This window comes from Drosophila simulans, chromosome 2R, assembly GCF_016746395.2.
Source record: "Drosophila simulans strain w501 chromosome 2R, Prin_Dsim_3.1, whole genome shotgun sequence".
NCBI classification, from domain to species: domain Eukaryota; kingdom Metazoa; phylum Arthropoda; class Insecta; order Diptera; family Drosophilidae; genus Drosophila; species Drosophila simulans.
Genome location: NC_052521.2, coordinates 2,479,025 through 2,502,005, shown reverse-complemented (window position 1 = coordinate 2,502,005; position 22,981 = coordinate 2,479,025). Strand labels below are relative to the sequence as shown.

Below are 22,981 nucleotides of genomic sequence, written 5' to 3'. Positions count from 1 at the left end.
AATAAATGCCATGGAAGTCCAGTAGTTGAATGCAAGGTAGAATAGTTGTAAAGAGGTGCACCAATTGAGAACACGTGTTTGCCTTGCAGTTGAGTGCAGCCGTCAGGCCACCTTTTTATTTCTTCGATTTTCTTCTTATCTCTTCGAGTAGGCAGAAACGGTTCTGCCAGCTCAACGTCTACAGAGTGTCTAGTCTTACCTAAATACATAAGAAAGCTGTCGACTGCGCCGCCGTCGACAGCGGCAGAAGAGCAGCGTATATATATATATGTATAAGAGAGAGAGAGCTTATGCGCATATATGGCCAGCGGCCAGCGTGGGGATGCTGACTTAGCTTGAAGCATAAATGGGTGATCTTATATCACGCTCACTTGAGTTATTTATTTATGCAATGCAACTAAGTGTTGCTGTGTACTTATAGGTCCACTGTACCCTCGATATATGCACATACTACAAGATATCTAAGAGGTACAACTGATTTGAAGATGCATTACGAGCGTACTGGTGTATCAATACACTTGTTTGTCGACGCGGAATGGGCTGGTGATTCCACGGACAGAAAATCGTTCAACGGTTGGGTATTGATTGCTGCTGGAGCTGTTTTTACATGGGCTTAAAAAAAACAATCGATGGTTGCTCAAAGTAGCATTAGCAACTAGCAAGGTGCATTAGCAACAAAACGGATTTAATTTAATATAAACTCGGTTATATAGCAAAAATTTCAAAAAATCGACTAGAAATTAAAAAGAAAACCAAAAAGTTGGCTCGCTTTATTTTTCACCTAAAATTGCGCCCTTTTTAAAAATATCAAATTTAAATATATCACAAAATATATAAACTGAATCTAATTTGAATTTTAAATATTAAAAATTGGTCATTTACATACATTAATATTAAGTCAAGTAATTAAAGCAAATGCAAAGGAAATTATTATAACTACTGTAATTTAAAACATAAATTTTCCAAAAAGAAGTCATTCATTGAGAAAAAAATATTAAAATATTTCATTCAAATAAAACGTAGTGGAAAATATAAATTTTAAAATAAATAAAAATATGAAAACTGTTTATTGCAAAAGTCATATCTTGGGGAACGAAGTGCAGACACAATTATTGCCTTTTTAATTTTTCATAAGTCGCAAGCTGAATACTCTATTGACAAATATTCTAATATAAAGTAATTTTTGAAATTTATTTGTACATAGATTCCGCTTTTACTATTTCTAAGCTATATTAAAATAATAATAACGTTAAGGCAATGCAAAACTAGAATTTTTCGCATGGTGCCAATTGATCAAAAATAATATAGATTTAAAGTCTAAGAACTTCTAAGGTGAAGGGCATATTTTGTCAAATGTACAATGCATGAGCATGCACAGTTGTCTTCTGTCATTGTATGCGTAGAAAAGAGCTATTCGTTGTAGCGCTCTCCGCTCTCTCGCTCTCAAACAAAAATTCGACATAGCCTGGATCCACCTCTAGAGCCACGGCGAAAAAATCGTGTGCCAAAAAATCGTATCTTGTTATTCTAGTGTCTTTGGTGCTGCCCAAAAGAATAAATAGGAAATAATTATTCTTCCGTGCAGACCCCTCGTTTTTTTATAAAGAAATTTTTTTCTTTTTGCATCGCATTCTATTTCTCGCGCGTGTAAATATCGCACCTCGCATAGCGATCAATCGTGCTCGGAAAGAAGACTGCACTTACGCGGACAAAACGTCGCTGCGTGTCCTTAGGCAGGGACTTCAAACAGTTAAGCAAGGAGAACTTAGCATAATGCAATACTACGACGACGTAGAGAAACGATTAACGCTAATAACAAACAAGATCGTTATGACACACTAACTGGACAGCGCTATTCTGTTTAATAATGAAGTTAGAGAGGATGCTCTCCATGCATTTATTGCTGGTCTTAGGAAACCTTTGAGGGCCATAGTCTTGCCAGCGAAGGATTTGCCCTCAGCTTTAGAACTGGCTAGGGAGTCCGAGGCTACCATAGAGCGCACCATCTTTGCTGCCACATATGCAAAGGCTTTGAAGGACAACGCACTTACACATAAGCACCGAAGGAACCAAAACCGCCCAAGGAAACCGCAGGGAAAACATAGCATGGCCCAAGATGGCCAAGGGAAAAAAGGGCAGAAGTAGTTCTGCCTAGAACACGGGCAGCTACCGTAATCAATCTCCTCAACCTATGGAATTAGGCTCCAGCAGGACTCAATTCTGCCAGCTTTCCTTTGGAAGCGGTCAGCCTGCATAAAAGATTTGGCTCCGCACGTATGACCGGTCAAAGGCGTCAGAGATTGCAGAATACCATGCAACAGGCTGACGATAAAAATTACAACGAATATTAAGGCGCGGCCGCAGCGTCCGTTACCGAGATAGGCGAGGAGAAATTATCAGATCAATTTTTTAGGGATTTAGGGATCAATTTTTTAAATATTTTTGGAAAAACATCCGCGCTCTTTATTTTAGACGCGCTGACACCGTTCGATGGTATTATATGATTTGACCTGATAGCTCAAGTGGGAGTAAAACTCGACGCAGAGAAAGGTACAATAAATTATGGTTTGTTTCTGACAAGCTTCAGCATCATAATTACGACAATGTAAATTTTACTAACGTAAATTACTTGCCGTACCGGAGCCTGTATAAGTTCAATTTTGAAACATGATCGCAAACAGATCTAAGGCATTTTCAGCCTCTAACGAGGCACTGCCTTAACACTTCTGTTGTTGCCACAATTCGCACAACTGATGATAAGCCGGTATATTCCAAATTATAACCGTACCCCATGGGTGTATCTGAGTTTGTTAAGCGAGATATCGCAGACTTACTGCAGAAAGGCATTATTAGAACCTCAAGGTCACCGTACAACAATCCAACATGGGTTGTGGACAAAAAAGGCCATGATGAGCTGGGGAACAAAAATAAGCGTTTGGTTACAGACTTTAGAAAACTTAACGAAAAAACTATCGCTGACCCAATGCCAAACATCCCCATGATACTGGCAACTTTTGAAAAGCAAAAGTACTTTACAACGTTTTATTCAAAGTCCGGCTACCACCAGATATACTTGGCCGATTATGACCGTGAGAAGTAAACGGCGGAAAGTATTGCCGTTCTGGTTGAAGAATGCGGGAAGCATCTTCCAAAGAGCGATCGATGACGTGTTACGGGAACAGATTGGAAAATCGTGCTATATCTACGTAGATGACGTCAATTTTTTTTCTGAAAATGTAAACGACCATGTTAAGCACATAGATTGGGTTTTAAAAAGCCTGTGTGATGCCAACATGAAGGTATCCAGCGAGAAGACGCACTTTTTTAAGCTAAGCGTTGAGTATCTGGGATTTATTGTCACCAATGGAGGTGCAAAAACCGACCCAGAAAAAGTAAAGGCCATTAAGGAATACCCAGAGCCTACAAATCTGTATGAGCTAAGATCATTTTTGGGTCTAGCCAGTTATTACCGTTGTTTCGTTAAAGACTTCGCGTCGATCGCGAGGCCTTTGACCTGCTTGCTGAAAAGAGAAAATGGCTCTATCAGCAAACACATGTCTAAGAAGACGCTTATTGAGCTCGGTGGCTTGCAGAGAGATGAATTCGAGAGGCTGAGAAATGTTTTGGCTTCCGAGGATTCGATCTAACAACGGATGCTTCCGTGAACGGTATCGGTGCGGTTCTATCGCAAAACAAAAGACCCATCACAATGATCTCTATGACCCTCAAATAGAGCGAGACACACTACGCCACGAATGAAAGGGAGTTATTGGCCATAGTGTGGGCTTTTGGCAAGTTACTCGGCACCCGCGATATTAATATTTATACAGACCATCAGCCGTTGACATTCGTAGTGTCCGATCGGTTTCCAAATCCGAAGATAAAAATATGGAAAGCCATATTGATGATCATAACTCAAAAATCCACTACAAACCGGGTAAAGACAACCTGTGGTCTTTTCCGGCAGAACGTTTTGTAACGTTCATTTTATTAATTTAAGATCCGTCCAGATGGACAATAATTAAATTTTTTTTTTTTTTTTTTTTGGGGGGGGGGGGGGGAGATTACATAGATGGGTCGGAGTGTTCAGTCAGACGCTGCGACTATTCACAGCGAAGTGTCACTGACCTACACGGTCGAAGCGACAGACCACTAAACTGTTTCAGAAACCAAATTATTATAGATGAAGCACGTTTCCAATTAAAGCAAAGCTTGGTGTTGTTTCGTATCAAAACTCGCCACTTAATCAATTTCCCCCTGGCAAGTTTTCAACATGACTTAATTGCTCATTTCCCGGCTACGCAGTTTCGGTATTGTAAGAATATTGTAATAGACGTTACAAATAGAAACGAGCAGTTGGACATTGTCACGACAGAACCAATCGTGCAAACAGGGCGGATCAGGAGAATACCAAGCAGGTTCTCCGCGATTACTATATGGTATTCCCAAAATGAGCAGCCTAGCAAAGGAAGTGGTTGCAAATTGCAAAATATGCACCAAAGTCAAATATGGCAGGCAGACAAAAAACAGGAGTTTGAGGAAACACCCATACCAAGCTACACTGGCGAAATGTTACACATTGATATCTGCTCAACCGATAAGAAGCAATTCCTAACATGCGTTGACAAGTTCTCGAAGCTTACAATAGTGCAACCTGTGCTGTCCAGAAGAATAGTGGACGTCACAGGGCCCTTGGTTCAAATCGTAAACTTGTTTCCCAGAATCAGAACAATATATTGCGATAATGAGGCCGCCTTCAATTCGGAAACTATCACCTCTTTATTTAAAAACGGCTAGCACATTGATATTGTGAAAGCGGCCCCGCTACATAGCTACATCACCTTGACAGAAATCGCCTCCTCCTTTGTGCCAGCTACGACCAAAACATCATCTATGTAGACAACAGCATATGAGCAAAGACACTAGAATATCAAGATGCGTATTGCAATAAAAAGTTTTATATTTTTATTTATTTTATAAATTTATAAATAAATTATAATAGACTCGGATTTCGGGAAACTAATGGCACCATCTGATCTTTTTTTTAATATTTGTAAAATACACATTAAAGTTTTTGAAATATTTTTAAAAATAATAAAAAAAACAAAAGTGTATAAAAAAGTTTATTATTGAGCAATGCATAAAGTGCGCAAATGAAAGTAGTGCTTTCTCATTATGGTTTTAGGTAAATGATGAATGTTATATATGTAAATTTCACATAATTAATTATCAACATATATATAAATATGTAAACGGTAGCAAATTCGCCGATTTTAACAAACGAATTTAAAAAACTTTAAAATTATAATTATCAGGGCGTGAATTTTTAACTATTATTTTATTTCATCATATTGCTACGAAATTGGCCAAAACTCCAAATTTGTAAATTCGTTTCTTCGATGACAATTGATTTCGGCCCAAAAATCGTCTTTTAGCACAAGTACGCATACATATACACGTTCTCGTCTATTGTTTTTACTCACACAAGAAAGCAAATTCTATTTTTAGATTTCTTACGCTCTCAGCGTAAGCGAGCGGAAAGAGAGCAAATTTGGCCTTCACCAAAAAAGTGAGTGCATAATGCCAAGCCAAACCAAGTATGGCCGTTACGCATCTTGTTATTCTAGTGTCTTTGATATGAGTATGCCACCTCACAAAATGCTTTCATTGTGGCTCGCTGAAACACAGACGAAGCATTCTTCACGCCAAAGGGCATTGCTACAAATTTGTTGTCTTTCTTTTATTATTTTCTTTCTGTTGTGACAAAGGCTGTGCGTTCTATCGATTCTGCTCGCCATATCGAGGCTAGGAAAATACATAGTCTATCAATTTGATCTGATATGAAGGGCAAAGGATACTTATGGTAAATTGTATTTGAATTCAGTTGCCGGTTGTCAATACACAAAGGATCACTACCATCCTTTTTTCGGCTACTTGGTATACCATTTATAATTTTGGTGGATTTTATTATTTCTGCAAGTTCAGCTTTGTCGGACTTACTCAAATTACTATCCATATTTATAGAATCCATATAACTCATATTGGTAATGCTAGACAGTGTATTGACAGTATTAATTTTATACAAAACAAATTCGTTGGCAATAATAGTTACACCAAAGCCTTGACCTAAAATCTCACGGCCAATCAACACATCGTACTTCAAATATTTGTCCATGACTACATGGAACAGGATTTCTAGGGAAAAATTACAAGTCTTTACGGTAGCTACAATTTGCATTGTGCATGTCACGGAGCCTTCACCTATACAACTTATAAGCACAGTATTATTTATTATTTTTCCCATGAACTTATCTGCTAATTTTTCTTTCAATAAGGAACACTCAACTCCTGAATCAAAAAAGTATGGAACGGGCTCACCCATTTGGTGCAAATTCCCTCTTGGATCGACAACGGCGCACATATCCACCCGTTTCTCAGCCTGGCTTAACGATGTTGTGCACCTTGTTACAATATGCCCCAGCTGTCCACACTTGTAGCACTTAATGGTTGACATGTCCCTCTTTGGAGTAGAGTTGCTGTTTGAAGGGTTACTCTTCGCCATCTTCACTTCTTCAGCCATTCTGGTTCGGCACTCTGCGAACTGATGGCCAGGTTTGGCACAATAGTGACACTTCATGCGTGATGATAATTTCTGCTTCTTACGTTCTGGAGCACTAGCACAGTCTGGTGACTTTTAGTCATTGCGTTTAGCAAAAGCAAAGGCACGCAGTTGTTTTTCCAATTAGCTTCGTGTCTGGATATTCGTTGTGAATAATATACGCTGCAGTCGGTGGTCTATTTGAGCTACATGTGCGAGCACGACCGATACAGCAATTTCTTCATTGCTCATTTCTTTCCACTTCGAGTTCAATGCCGTTAGTTGTCTGCTGGCATATACAGACAAACGCTCATTCGCTCTTGGGCCATAGTTATACAAGTTAGCACCAAAAGAATTCACAACAACAATCTACGAAGGCTTTCACGCGCATCCGGCCGTGCACCAGCAGTAGACAATAAATGCAAGAACACAAGATCACAAGTTGGCACTGACGCTAGCAGAAGCAGCGACGGTGCTGGGGGGTGTAAATACCACCCAACTTGGACTTTAAATTTAGTTCCGAGTTTTGTCAAAATAAAGACGGACCACCGGTCCGAACTACTTTTTTGCGAAAAAAAAAAAGTTTACTTTAACTGGCGCCCAACATCAAAAGGGTCCTGCCGCGGAAAAAATCCTTCGTCTCAACAAGAATCCAGTAAGTGCACCCCATAGGCTGCCCTGATTACGATACGCGAAAACGCAAACCTGTAGGAGCACCCCATAGGCTGCCCCGGTTCGCGAACGATAAAAATAACAAATCTGTAAGAGCACCCAACTGGCTGCCAAGATCACCGTGGGACGCATCCTGCAAAGAAAGGATTCATTTACATCGGCCTGAAGGCTATCGCCGCAGACGATTGGACGGGAGTGTTACAAAGGTACCCCAGTACCCCCCAGAAGCAAAAAGGAAGAATATCAAATACTGTAAGTTAAGCATGTTAAGATATAAGAGAAAACACAACTGAAGAACATACAAAATCTATACGAAAAGTGAAAATATAATTTTTTTTTTAATATAATATAATATAACATTTTCTAACAAAAATTAAAAACATACAAAAACTTTACGAGAAAATACAGAAAAAAAAATTCTGAAAACATACAAAACCTATACGAGAAACACTTTGAGAAAATATTAAGAAAAAATATTTTATAAATAATCATGGCAAACCCAAACAATTAATTAGGCCTGCCCTACTTAATAATAACACAGGCCCCGAAGTAAACCAAGCCCTTAACGTAGCCAATATGGAGGGAAAAATTCAGGAAATAGTAGAGAGAATTTTGAACCAAAAATTAAACTCAGACACTGCACCACTACTTGATCAAACAGTCCATATAAATAATGTTAATATGAGTAATTTAGAACGAGTCCCTGATATAGTAAAATGTTTATTAAAAATATATTCATCATTTGCAGGATCACCCAAATATTACCGAATTCCTAATGTTATCAGGAACAAAATTGTAGGCAACGCAGACTCAATCCTGGAGTCTTACAACACTAAATTGGACAGCTATCTCAAAATGTTTGACAGCACACTACGCGGATAAACGCGTAGATTTTGGACCAATTAAGCAAATAATAGCCAAACCCATTTAAGAAAATTCGAAGGCCCTGGTCGAGGACCACCCCTAACAAGAAAATCCGTAAAACAATTCTCAAACGCAGGTCGACAACCATTCATTACACACTTGGCTTATGTTCCACAGACCCCTAGAGTAGCTCATTATGTACCACAGCAACAATATGGAGGGAATTACCAACAACACTATGGCGACCTACCAACACAGCCACCAAGACTATCGGCCCCAAAGCCACAACCTAGACCAGAGCCTATGGACATAGATAGAAGTATGCAGACAAAACAAGTTAACTACATGAACAGACCCAGATTTGGACAGCAGGAAAAGAGACGATCACCACAAGGACTAAACGAACTGCCAGACAAAAAACAGAGAAATTTTCATATAGACACCGCTAGCGAACAAACTACAGAGTACAACGACGAACTAACAGAAACTGATGAAGCAACACTCAATGAATACTATTCAGAAATCTCAGATTTCGAGCAGGATACAGACGAGGCAGAACATACTGAATTACATTTTTTAGAGTAGAACTCTCTGCGTTACCCTACTTCCAATCTAAAGCAGGTAATGAAGAGATGATCAACATTCTGATACACACCGGATCCAACCAAGATTAGCTAAGAAACCAATCAAAAACAACCAACCCTTTATCGTTAACTCTGTGGGCGGAAAAATTCTTATAACAGACCATACAATCGCCAATCCGTTCGACCGCGAAAGGGGTATATTTCAATACAGAATAAAAAAAGAATTAAAATAAAACAGAAAACCTCACGCGAAGTCAACAAATTAGATACTTAAGTAGAACACGATACAGAAACTCAAAAGAAACATTTAAGAACTATTTGCTCAAACTTTAAAAATATTTTTGGAAACCCGGACGAAAAACTGACATACACAACAAGAGTAGAAGCCACTATAAGGAGTACAAACGAGAGCCCAATATACTCAATACACTACCCGTACCCAGAGGCTCTTAGACCAGAAGTAGAACAACAAATACAAGAGCTACTCACAAACGACATAATTAGACCCTCACGATCTCCATACAATTCCCCAATATGGATTGTCCAAAAGAAAAATGAACGCATCAGGACAGGGAAGCACAGAATGGTAATTGACTATAGAAAATTGAACATGGTTACTATTCCAGACAGATACCCCATACAGAATAAGTTTTTCTCAGTCATTGACCTCAAAAGCGGCTTTCACCAAATTCCACTAAGAAAATCCGATATCGAAACAACGGCATTCTCAGGTAACCAGGGAAATTACGAGTTTTTGTTTGGCCTCAAAAACGCTCCTTCAATTTTTCAACGGACGCTGGATAATATCCTTAGAGAACATATAGGAATTAGGTGTTTCGTATACATCGATGACATCATCATCTTTACCAAAAAAAAGACAAATTGACAAATGCGAATTCTTCAAAAAAGAAGTGGAATTCTTAGGGTTTTTAGTAACCGATACTGGAATAAAAAAGAATCTTGAAAAAGTTAGGGCTATCGTAGAATTTCCCGAGCCAAAACCCTCAAAGATCTTCGTTTCTTTTTAGGACTCTCAGGGTTTTAACGTCGCTTTATCAAAGATTATGCGAAACTCGCCCTTTTAAGAGGGGAAGAGGGTCGAGGCCGTATTTCAAGAAATGCCTCAAACAGAACGCTAATCTACCTGGACAAAAACGCTAGGGAAGCATTACATTTTTTTTTTCATGTTTTGCTTATTTATTGAATCTTCCCTTTTACTTAAAAGACTAACAATAAGTTCTCAAATCTTATTCTAAACTAACTAAATATCATTTTATGAAATGATTCGTGCTGTGTGGCCTAACAAATTTAACGCTGGGCTGGTTGGTCGTTCCAGTGCAGTCGGCTTTGGCTGCATACTCGAATAAGTTTTCTTGAAAGAGGATTTGGATGTGAGGCTAGTTTTTCATTGTATTTTACTTTCTTCTCTGCTATTGTCTCAATGACAAGTTTTATTTGTAAGTCTCTGTGTATATTCTCGTTCCGAAGATACCACGGAGCTCCAGTAATGATTCCCAGAATCCTAGACTGCGCTCGCTGTACTATGTCGATGTTGCTTCTCGATGCGTTGCCCCACAGCTCGGAGCCATAGGTCCATTTGGGTTTTAAAACGGAGTTATATAAGAGGACTGTGTGCTCCAAGCTTAGGGGAGAGCGAACGTCTATAAGCCATAAGCCAGTGTAGATCCCTTGCTTTTAGTCTGAAGTGCGTCGTCTTGGCCTCTATGTGTTTCCGCCAGGTGAGCCGCTTGTCAAGATTAATACCTAAGTATGTTACGTTATCGGCTTGTGGGATGCGAGTGTGATTCATTACCAAGGGCGGGCAGGTTTGTTTGTTTAGTAAATGTTACCTGTTTGCACTTTTCTTCGTTTACTCGTATGCGCCAATTTGCAAGCCATTGTTCTACACAAGTTAGATGGCGTGCTAGTTGCATCGTAGCGTTTACTGGGCATCTGGATCGACATAGTATTGCAGTGTCATCAGCGAATGTGGATATCGTTAGCTGGTAGTTTGTTGGTATTGTGTATAGGGTGTATAGAATTGGGCCCAGAACATTTCCTTGAAGTACTCCGGCTTCTATAGTACAATCGCTTGAAGTTCTTGAACTGCATCTGACCGCGAACACTCTTTTATATAGGTAAAACTTTAGAAGCTTATGTATGTTTTGAGGCAGCAGTTTGATTATTTTAAACATAAGTCCATCCAGCAACTTGTGCAACGTCTAAGAAGAGAGCTGTGCAGTATTCACGGTGTTCAAAGGCAGTGCGAATTTCTGTTGTGATGCGGTTAACCTGTTCAATGGCTCCATGTTTTGCCCAAAAACCAAATTGGTGCGATGGGAGTGTGTTGTGTGTTTTGAGGTGGGGACTGATGCGTAGCAGCACCACTTTTTAAAATAACTTGGATAGACAAGTAAGTAAGCTTATTGGCCTGTATGATGATGGCTGTGTTTTGTCTTTCCCAGGCTTAGGGATCATAATTATAATTGATTTCTTCCACTTTTGAGGGAAGTATCCAATTTTAGTAATTGCGTTGAAGAGCAATCAGATTCGTAGAACTGCACACATTGGGAGCTCGATGATCATTTTCGGGGTTATTAAGTCGTAGCCAGGCGATTTTCCAGTCTTCAGTTGCTCTTTAATGACTTTCGTTATCTCGCTTGGCCAAAATTCTACAGGATCTTGTGGTGCTAAGTCAGATGCAGTTAAAGGCGGGAGAGTAAATGAATTAGTGGTCGGATTTGGTTGGTGGTGGTGGTCTTTCCACAACGAGTTCTTTGTGCCTGTGGGAGTGAGATTCTCGATGTACCTTAGTTGTGCGTCTGCTTCTTCTTTCTTAAGCGCTTTGGTAAGTCTGCGAAAAGCTGCTTTTAATTTACTCTTTGCGTTAGGTGATCTGTGCTCCTGCCACTCCCTTCGATGTCGCCGTTTTTAAAGCACAAGCAGTTCAATATCTCTACTTGTCTTGTTAAACTTTATACTGCATACATGGTTGTCTTGTGGAGTTGACGCTTTTGCTGCTGCGACAAGTATTGATTCTATATTACCAGCAAACTGATCAATGTCTTGCTCGGTTTCCAGGGGGCTAGAAAAGCCGGTATGGGAACAAACATATTATTTGTACCTCGCCCAGTTGGTCCTATTGCTCGTAAGCCTACACGGTCGCTCGATGTGTTGTAGCTGGTACAAAAGATCAAAGAGCACCGGACAGTGATCAGATGAGAGTTCTGGAAGTGCCTCAGCTGTAATCATTGATTGGGGTATCCTTTTTGTGATGGCAAAGTCAATTAAATCTGGAAGCTTCATGGGATCTGCTGGCCAGTATGTAGGCGCTCCCGGGGAAACATAGTTAAGTTTGTGTTGGGGTTTGATGATTGCGTTGTACAGCTGTTTTCCTTTAGGGTTCGCTATCCGAGATACCCAGTACATGTGCTTGGCATTCCAATCGCCACCTGTAAAAAACCTTTCACCAAACGAGTCAAAAAGTGTTGTGAATTTTTCCTCAGAGATTGTGAAGCGAGGTGGGCAAAAGACAGCAGCTGTTATGGCATTGGAGGTTTATAGATGTACATTGTAAGCAGTCTTCTTGCCAATTACCAAGAAAGTGGTGCTTAATTCGCAACCGTATTAGTATCACTGATCGGTGGCTAGACTCATCCTGAGTCTGCACTTTCGTTTCTTGTATGTTACCCTTAGTAAGAGGTATAACATGGAACTTGTTTTCTCCGATAATTGCAGCTAGTTTGTTAACCAGCGCACATGATGTTTTCTCACGTATATAAATTGGTGGCGGCTTTATCTTCTTCTTCCCCTGCTCCTGCACTTCGGAGTCATCCAATAGTGCAAACCTATTTGATCTTGAGTTATTGGAGGCGTTGGCTCAATTTATCTTCGGCTGATTACCAGCCTGCTTGTGTTGGAAGCATTCAATAAACTAAAACAAACTCTAGCTTCCGAATAAGTCATGCTGGCTTATCCAGATTATAGTAAAGAATTCCAATTAACCACCGATGCCTCGATTATGCCATAGGAGCCGTATTAGCTCAGGAGGACAAACCAATAATGGTTTTTTCTAGAACCTTAAGTAAGGCAGAAGAAAGTTACGCACCGAACAAAAAAGATCACTAGTCTCTCACACACCCAACCAATCCAAAAAGACGTAACGATCAAATGAAAAGATGGAAAGCAATTTTAGAAGAATACACCCACGAACTTTTGCACAAACCTGGCAAGGCAAACGTGGTTGCCAATGCATTTAGTAGACCTCAGTTGCAAACCATGGAGAACTAAATGCTATGACAGAAGCCGTGCACGGTAGTTTCAGCTCTCCCGAAAAACTAATACCTATGGCAGAAGAACCAATAAATGTTTTTAAAAATCAAATACTTTTATCTTTAGGAAATAAATCTTACAAATTTGAAATTGTTTTTCCAACATATCACAGACATACTATTACGGAACCAATATTCAATTCAGACTATTTGCTACAAATTCTAAAAGAAAGACTCAATCCGTCCGTCATAAACGGAATCTACACCGACGAGGAAACCTTAGGGAAACTACAAGAAATTTATCCACTTTTTAATAATTACAAAACCAGATTCTCTAATAAAATTGTTACAGACCTGACCGACGAAAATGACCAAGAACGCAATTATATCGGAACACAGAAGAGCACACCGCAATAGCAGCGAAAACAAACAGCAGCTGTTAGAAAAAGTATATTTTCCACAAATGAGGGCTAAAATAACGAAGGAATGTCAGATCTGCAAAGAACAAAAACACGAAAGGCACCCAAATAAGCCAGAGCTACAAAGCACACCTATACCACAATACCCAGGGCAAATTATTCACGTCGACTTTTATCTCACATGTAAACAAGTAGTCCTCACAGCAATAAAAAAAATTTTCTAAATTCGCACAAGCTAAAATAGTCAATTCACGAGCAACCCAAGAAATTAAACAACCCCTGAAAGAATCATTAATAAACTTCGGTATTCCTGAAGTAGTGATAACAGATAACGAAAAGTCCCTTGGATCAGGTCCCATAATGCGGATGCTGCTAGACCAGTTCAATATAAAGGTCTATAAAGCTATAACTAATAACATTGGACTTGAAAATAGGGAGCAGCTTGGACGTATAACATTTGAGGCTAAAAGTACTCCTCAGCAACAACTTTTCATCGTTACTCAGCCTATACGTGGGCCTCATTACGGTTTTATTGGCATCAATTAGACGGATATCTAATTGACCTGTGGTAAGTCGGCTACTTGGTATACCATTTATAATTTTGGTGGATAGGATTTTAATATTTCTGCAAGTTCAGCTTTGTCGGACTCACTCAAATTACTATCCCTATTTATAGAATCCATATAACTCATATTGGTAATGCTAGACAGTGTATTGACAGTATTAATTTTATACAAAACAAATTCGCTGGTACTAATATTTACACCAAAGCCTTGACCTAAAATCTCACGGCCAATCAACACATCGTACTTCAAATATTTGTCCATGACTACATGGAACAGGATTTCTAGGGAAAAATTACAAGTCTTTACGGTAGCTACAATTTGCATTGTGCATGTCACGGAGCCTTCACCTATACAACTTATAAGCACAGTATTATTTATTATTTTTCCCATGAACTTATCTGCTAATTTTTCTTTCAATAAGGAACACTCAACTCCTGAATCAAAAAAGTATGGAACGGGCTCACCCATTTGGTGCAAATTCCCTCTTGGATCGACAACGGCGCACATATCCACCCGTTTCTCAGCCTGGCTTAACGATGTTGTGCACCTTGTTACAATATGCCCCAGCTGTCCACACTTGTAGCACTTAATGGTTGACATGTCCCTCTTTGGAGTAGAGTTGCTGTTTGAAGGGTTACTCTTCGCCATCTTCACTTCTTCAGCCATTCTGGTTCGGCACTCTGCGAACTGATGGCCAGGTTTGGCACAATAGTGACACTTCATGCGTGATGATAATTTCTGCTTCTTACGTTCTGGAGCACTAGCACAGTCTGGTGACTTTTAGTCATTGCGTTTAGCAAAAGCAAAGGCACGCAGTTGTTTTTCCAATTAGCTTCGTGTCTGGATATTCGTTGTGAATAATATACGCTGCAGTCGGTGGTCTATTTGAGCTACATGTGCGAGCACGACCGATACAGCAATTTCTTCATTGCTCATTTCTTTCCACTTCGAGTTCAATGCCGTTAGTTGTCTGCTGGCATATACAGACAAACGCTCATTCGCTCTTGGGCCATAGTTATACAAGTTAGCACCAAAAGAATTCACAACAACAATCTACGAAGGCTTTCACGCGCATCCGGCCGTGCACCAGCAGTAGCCAATAAATGCAAGATCAGCGTCTGGAGCGCTTCCGTGGTAGCGACGATAGCAGAGTCAGCAACGGAGTTGGCACTGACGCTAGAAGAAGCAGCGACGGTTCTGGGGGGTATAAATACCACCCAATTTGGACTTTAAATTTAGGTTCGATTTTTGTCAAAATAAAGACGGACCACCGGTCCGAACTGCCTTTTTGTGAAAATAAACAAACGTTTACTTTAACTTACATGTTTAACAAAATGGCTGCCGGCGTCTGTACACTATCATATAGTTGTGTAAGTAATTCTCGGAATTCTGGCCACTTTATTCCACCATAGCAAATCTGGGATAACCATTGGAATGCTCCTCCTTTGAGTTGCTGATGAGTGCCATAACCAAAGCGCTTCCTTCCAACACATTTTCTGCCATAATCGTCTATTAGCTTTCAAAGCGAACGGTCGTGTTTTTTTTTGCTCCCCGGTTTTTACTTTGTGTTTGACAAACCAGCCGCGGTTTTTAAAAAATTTTCTTTAATTATCATATATATAAACATAATTTTTAATGATCCGTTCGCTTCGCGAGTGATTCTTTTGTGATTTGTGCAGTAGTTTAAACAAATATACAAAGTAGCTTGCATTTTTCGTCTCTTTGTTTTGTTTACTCTCCCTTTTTGTGCGTCGCAGTGGTGTTTGGTGTTGTTTTTTGCATGCACATAAACTGCACTTTTCGCTCTCACTCTCTCTCTCTCTCTCTCTCTCCTTCGCTCTCCCACACAAAATCTAAATTTCTCAGCGTGCAGACTGCTCTCGTGCGGTTCTTTTAACAGCTGGCTTGAAAGTTTTGGTTTTGTGTTTTCGTGCATGCACAGTGGTCTGATTTCAGTTAAATATGGAAACCGTAAATGTTGTCTGCTTTTATAAAAATTGTTGCCAGGTTATAAAACCTGAGCAGCCAAAAATGACTTGTTGGCTATGTGATAGAATGGTGCATACTAAGTGCGCTGGTTTTAATGGCCGTACAAGTGATGACCTAGCAAAGGGTAAAAATCTAAATTACTGTTGTGATGCTTGCCTTGTGGTTGCGAACGAGATGAAATCGTTTATGCGCCAAACTAAAGGTGGCTTGAAAGAACTGATCAACAGTTTTGGCGTAGCTAGAGATAGTTTTCGTCGAGCCGATGATCTTCTTTCCGCGCTTAATTCACAGTTTAATGGCCTTAAGCTATTAGATGAATCTCCAAAGCGCAAAAAAGCCGCTGGTGGTAGGCTGCCTAAGGCCCCGCAACCACGGGCAAATGATCAACAGGACTCCACAACTGATCAGCTGTCAATCGCAGCAAATCCACATATGCTGCTAAGATCGGCCCCACCCTATGATTGCTAAAAATTCCGAATTGTCCGCATTGGTTTCTCAACCAGTGATTCCACCTGTCTCGATTAGTTTACCACCACAAGGGAACATTGAGTCCGGACTACCGGCACAAGTTGGCGCTTCAGAAATACAATCTGCAGCGCCAAAACCCCTCGCGGTGGTTCCACTAAAGAAACAAATTTTCGTTTCTCGGCTTTCCCCTGATCAAACATCATCTGATGTATTGTCTTATATACAAGACAAAACAAAAGCCTATAATATAAAAGTGGAAAAATTTAACTTCTCTTACGCTAGGGACATATCATCTTTCAAGATAACTGTCCCAAACGAGCTCTTTTCGACCATATGTTCGGGTGATTTTTGGCCGGATAGTATGGTTGTAAAAGAGTTTGAAGCTAAGATCAAAAATAAGAAAAAGGTGCCCGTGGGAATTAAACTTCCCTCACGTGCCCAGACCACTGCACCATCCGCCTCTTCATCTTCTTCCTCTTCAAAAAACAAACAACGAATCTGACTATCTCCTATCAAAATGTTAGAGGCTTGCGTAGCAAATTAACTAAATTGTATTGTGATAGTCTTTCATTTGCATCCCATATTATAGTGCTCACAGAGACTTGGTTAAAGCCGGAGATACTTAACTCCGAAGTCTTCCCAGGTATGTACACTATATATAGGTTTGACCGTCCCTCCAGACGGGGAGGTGGAGTCTTAATTGCGGTTAGATCTACCCTCGCGTCGGAGGAGTTACTTTTGGACGATTCCCGTAACTCGGAATTCGTATGTGTAAAGCTGTCTTTTTCCGACAGATCAGTTTATATTACGTGCTCCTATATTCCGCCATCTTCTGAATTTCCAGAATATCAGAAGCATCTGTCCGCTATCCAGTCCATCTTGAATAAACTGTCTGACAGGGACCAATTGGTAGTTCTAGGTGATTTTAATATACCTGGCACAATGTGGTCCGCAGAGAAACAATCGAATATCCTTCTCCCTTTAGCACAACATGACTTTATTGACGGCTTGCTCGACTTATCCCTGTCGCAAGTTAATTATATTCCAAATTCTCTTGGTCGACTTTTGGATCTATGTTTTGTAACAAGTCCTGAAAGTGTGTTTCTGTCCAGGGTAGTACCTCTTACTCAACCTGAAGATCAATATCATCCTACTTTCGAGGTGGAAGTCGACTTAGGTACGGTATTAAAAGTAAATTCAGAGAAGTCAACAAATCGAATTCCCTGTTTTCGCAAGGCAAATTTTCGGAGGCTAAACAATTTTATAGCTGGCTTTAATTGGTCCGATCTTTACTCCTGCAACATAATGGCGGATGCGATAAATATGTTTTATACCGCAATTAAATCATTTTTTTACTCTTGTGTTCCGATGCACTATCCGTCAATCTCTAAACCTCCTTGGTTTAATAAAGAGTTGACACACCTAAGAAATGTAAAGTCCAGACTCTATACGAAATTTAAAAATACCGGTTCTCAGTCCATCCTTTGTAAATATTTAAGTGCTCGGTTAAACTTTACCGTGCTTAATGCTCAGTGCTACAAAAATTATTTAAACCGTTGTAAGTTCCAGTTTGCACAGGATCCGAAACAGTTTTATAATTTCGTTAGCACTAAGCGAAAAACAAGTTCTTACCCTTCCTCGCTATTTTTTGAAAACACTACGGTTACATCGGATCAGGCAATAGCCGATCTATTCGCCAAGTTTTTTCAAACAACATATTCAACTTTACCTCATTCCGAACAGCCATACTCTTATGCTGTATCTAAGTCGAACCTAATATTTTGCCCCACTATAAACGAAAGCTCACTGCTTAACGATCTTCAGCGTGTTAAACCGGTCTATTCGCCAGGTCCCGATGGAATCCCTGGCTGTGTGCTCAGATTCTGTGCGGAAGCCTTGTGCAAGCCTCTACTGAAACTGTTTACCTTATCTTTGGAATCTTCACAATTCCCTCATATATGGAAGGAGTCCTTTGTGATTCCTCTTCACAAAAAAGGTAGCAAACTGGATGCAAGCAATTACAGAGGAATCTCTAAATTGTCGGCTATCCCAAAACTTTTCGAAAATGTTATCACTCCTCATTTGCAGCACCTTTGTAGATCAATCATATCACCGTGTCAACACGGTTTTATGAAACGCAGATCTACAACCACTAACCTCTTGGAGCTAACTTCTTTCGTAATACAGGGTTTCAAAAATAATCTTCAAACAGATGTCATCTACACTGACTTCAGTAAAGCATTTGACTCTGTTAATCATTACCTTCTAATAAAAAACTTGACCTTATAGGTTTCCCTGTTGATCTTCTAAATTGGATTTCAAGCTATCTGAATGGCAGGACACAACAAGTCCTCTTTAAAAATTCGTTATCTTTTATTCTCCGAGTCACATCCGGTGTCCCACAAGGGAGCCATCTTGGTCCGCTTCTTTTTACCTTATTCATTAACGACCTCCCCTTAATAATAAAACATTCGCGTGTACTTATGTACGCAGACGATGTTAAATTATGCCTCCAGTACAAGGACACTTCTTGCCATTTGGACTTACAATCCGATCTAGACCGATTTCAAATATGGTGCCGTGATAACATATTAGACTTAAATAGCTCCAAGTGTAAAGTTATGACCTTTTGTCGTGCCAACCCAATACGCACGACTTACACTCTAAGTGGGTGCTCTCTGGACAGAATAACACGAGTTGATGATCTTGGTGTTCTTCTGGACCCAAAACTAAAATTTTCTGATCATATTTCGTCTATTGTCAATAAGGCCAGGGGTGTGCTTGGTTTTATAAAAAGGTGGTCCAAGGAATTTGATGACCCTTACTTGACTAAAACCTTATTTATTTCGTTAGTCCGTCCGATTCTCGAGTACGGATCACCTGTTTGGAGTCCACAATACGCAGTCCACTCGGACCGCATTGAATCGATCCAAAAAAACTTCTTACTTTTTGCCTTGCGGCGCCTAAATTGGGATGCAAACCATATATTACCTCCTTATTCCAGTAGACTACTTTTAATTAATTTACCATCCCTAGCTAACCGTAGAACTATGCTTGGAACAGTCTTTATTTGTAAGCTTATTCGTGGGGATGTTGAGAGTCCCGACTTGATTAGTCGGCTTAACTTCTCGGTTCCAAGTAGAGTCACTAGAAACTATATACCCCTTATCTTAAATCATTGTAGATCTAATTATGAGTTGCATGACCCTTACAGAGTTTTATGTTCTGACTATAATAGACTTTATCCTATTATCTGTAATCTTGACTCTCTGCCGCTATTAAAGCAATCCATTTTATCTTTTCTATTACATAATTAGATCCTACTAACACTAATATTTAACATAGTTAATAATTTCCTCGTTCCTATTCTATTTTTTATATCGCGTCTATATCTTCTCGCGAATCGAGCCGTACGATACACGGCAGCGCCCCTCGGTCGGTTGGGCGGGAGGTGTGGCCGTGGGACCCGTGCGAAAAAAAAAAAAAAAAAAAAAAAAAAAAAAAAAAATAATTATATGAACAGTTTTGCGCCATGCAGCTACATCTGCTTTTGCAGTGTCTGGATTAAACTTTGGTAGCGTAACTTTGCTGGGTTGCGTCCTCATTTTGGAAGTCTGCATAGATTAAATCAACTCCATGAAATTTTTGCTTTCCGATTCGAATAATGCACGCCACTGATCGCTCGAGAGGTCTTGGGATCCCACTTCTGATGACGGAGAAGCAGAGCGCGTCTTCTCTTCCACTTCAGTATCCATATTGTGCAGCACAGTAAGTCGCCTACATGTTGTTCGTTCTATCGTTCTCACTAGACTATTTTACTCAAGCGTCGCTCTCTCGATGCTTTTCTTCTATTGCTCAATTTCAATCAATTATTTCATCATCCTTACTTTGTCTCCACGAAACTCTACAAAACAACAACAGGCGCCATGCTCTTTTGATACACGCACAAATGATGCTCACTTAACAACGGAACGCTTTCCGTGTATTTTATTATTCGCTACTTATTCTTAACATAACAAATGAATATCATTATTTCGGATATATTCAAAAATAATACGTTAGATCTACTCAATCTCCGACATATGCGTAGTTCTGCTAAAAGACGATTTTCGGGCCGAAATCCATTCTGATCCAAGAATCCACGAATTGACATATTTGAAGTTTTGACCAATTTCGTATAATATGATGGAATAATATAATGATAAAAAATTCACGCCGTGACTATTTTAATTTTAAAGTTTTTTAATAATCGATTGTTAAAATCTCAAAATCAAAAAGAAGCATTACATTGAGAAAAAAATATTTCATAAAAATAATGCGTTGTAGAAAATAAAAATTTATAAAATAAATAAAAATATGAAAACTGTTTGTTGCAAAAGTCATAACTTGAGGAACAGTTGTCGGATGTCACTGTATGCGTATTAAAGGCCTGCTAGCTGTACAGCTCTCCGCTCTCTCCCTCTTGAACAAAAATTCAAGAGAGCGTGGAGCCACACCGAAAAAGCCGTGTGCAAAGAAGTCCGTATGGCGTTACGCATCTTGTTATTCTAGTGTCTTTGGTTAAAGGGTATACTAGATTAGATTAAAAGTATGTAACAGGCAGAAGGAAGCGTTTCCCATGTTAGCCCATGTTGCCACGCCAAACACAAAAAAGTTTTTGCCACGCCCACTCTAACGCCTAAAAACCGCCTTAAACTGCCACGCCCTCATTTGTGAAAAATTGTTGTATATTTTTTCATACATGGTTAATTTTTATCGATTCGCCAAAAAACTTTTTGCCACGCCCAGTCTAACGGGAAGTCGCCTATAGCATTATCTCTTTTTTAAGTTTAATTTTTTTGTTAACAGTGGTAGATTGAATTGAAATATTTGCATAGCAAAGTATTTTTTACGTAATATTCCCGTTTGTTAGATGGTGTGAGGTTTGTGGATGGATGTTTATCGCATATCCAAGGAAAATGGCAAGAGTAAACGTGGCAATCTGTTTTACAATCAGCATGTAAAATATTAATCTTCTTGTGCTTATAGTTCCTGAGACCTTGATGTAAATACGGGCAGGACATGGCCAGATGGACTCGGTTAGTGATTCTGATTAAGAATATGTATACTATATAGGATGGGAAACACTTTCTAGGTAGACGGAAATAAGTTATCCAACGAATCTGGACAACGAATCCCTTCATCGTAATCCTTTATTAAACATGAAACAAATAAATTAATATTTTATTTAACATAAAAATGTAAGAAAAAAGGTTCTATAAACATTTTATATTAAAAACAACATTCTAGGAACTAAAATGCATTCAGTGGGCATTCATTCCGCAATGGCGATCAAAAGGCAACGGAAACGTCGAGATGAACAAAAAAGGGCGCGAGAAAGACGTTATAGCACGCAAAGTTCTGAAAGCGGGGAAACATTTCATTCTCCAACAGGATCCGTGAGGCGAAAATATCACCATCCTCGTCATGCAGTTAGTTCTGGCCCGGGAATGCTTGACAGCCAGGTTTATGTTTAAAATAATAAAATAAGTAAAATTTATGATATTTATCGTTTAAATATAGGTAGTTACTAGTATTGGCATGTTGCATATAGGTATTGTATTCGTTGTGTTTGGAGTTTTTCTTTGCGGCGCTGGTATTATTCCAGACGAAACTATGTCATGGAAGTTATTTAGTAAGTAATTTTAACAGAATATTCTTTTTTTATTTGCTGCATATAATCGATTTCTTAGGCTCAAGCTCAGCCTGGTGGAATGAAGTAACTTGCACAGGATTATTTTCTCTTGGATTGGGACTGTTTTTACTAGTTTTAAACTGTCTTATAAGTCGAAAAGAGGAGGAGGATCTTGAAGACTATGTGCAACGTCAACTAACTCGATCTCGCTCTGGTAATATAATATTACTTATGTAATAATTCTTATGTAAAATATTTGTTAAAATAAATACCTAATTTTCAGGACACCGACTTGAAAGAGATGTTGAAACTGGTGTTTTGACAACGCGCCATGCACGCAAAGCTGTTGCCTTACAAAAGGGCGGACGTAATAACTCTCCTACAGATGTTTCCGTCGTAAATTGCGGCTCTTCAGAGAATATGTGCAATGGACCGATAGTCGTCCATAATGGTAAAAATAATTAGTATCAGCTTATAAAAAGCAGTAATTAATATAGTTTTTAGTTTTAAACAGTTCTGATGCTATCCTTGAAAAAATTGTGGAGGAGGATAATGCTTATTTAAACGACCGCAGCTCCGGAATATCTCCGATTGATTTAGAAAATGATAAGAAACAGCTCTTAAGAAGAGAATCTCTAAGTGACGCAATCAGTATAACGCGTATTTAAGAAACTTAATTTTTTACTCCTTACAAACAGTACATGAACAGATAGAAATAATTTTTTTTATATCCAATGGTTTTATAATACAATAATCATATATCCTCTTTGTCACTTACGATTGAATAAATTTAATAACACTAACACTGCATAATCATTATAAGATAAAACCCAAATGTGTGTTTTAGTTAAATCAAGAGAGAATGCTATAGTAAAA

At 39.2% G+C, this 22,981-nt stretch overlaps 1 protein-coding gene across 5 annotated transcripts; it reads left to right on the top strand.

Moving 5' to 3' along the window:
- Positions 1–6,356: 6,356 nt before the first annotated feature.
- LOC27209180 lies at positions 6,357–22,908 on the top strand. 5 transcript variants are annotated; one of them, XM_039291938.2, is made up of 7 exons: positions 13,355–13,976; positions 21,460–21,509; positions 21,721–21,935; positions 21,994–22,105; positions 22,164–22,319; positions 22,389–22,556; positions 22,610–22,908. In XM_039291938.2, the coding sequence occupies exons 3-7, from the start codon at positions 21,729–21,731 to the stop codon at positions 22,771–22,773; spliced, it is 807 nt and encodes a 268-aa protein (XP_039147872.1). In that variant the 5' UTR covers positions 13,355–13,976; positions 21,460–21,509; positions 21,721–21,728; the 3' UTR covers positions 22,774–22,908. The 5 variants fall into 5 exon arrangements, with proteins under 5 accessions (XP_039147875.1, XP_039147873.1, XP_039147872.1 ...); XM_039291940.2 differs by lacking the exon at positions 13,355–13,976 and adding an exon at positions 21,383–21,398; XM_039291941.2 differs by lacking the exons at positions 13,355–13,976; positions 21,460–21,509 and adding an exon at positions 6,357–7,522.
- Positions 22,909–22,981: the final 73 nt, after the last annotated feature.

Coding starts and splice junctions, on each gene's coding strand:
- LOC27209180 (XM_039291941.2), top strand. CDS start 21,729: ATGCATTCAGTGGGCATTCATTCCGCAATGGCGATCAAAAGGCAACGG. Junction 21,936..21,993: donor CGGGAATGCTTGACAGCCAG/GTTTATGTTTAA, acceptor GTTTAAATATAG/GTAGTTACTAGTATTGGCAT. Junction 22,320..22,388: donor ACTAACTCGATCTCGCTCTG/GTAATATAATAT, acceptor CCTAATTTTCAG/GACACCGACTTGAAAGAGAT.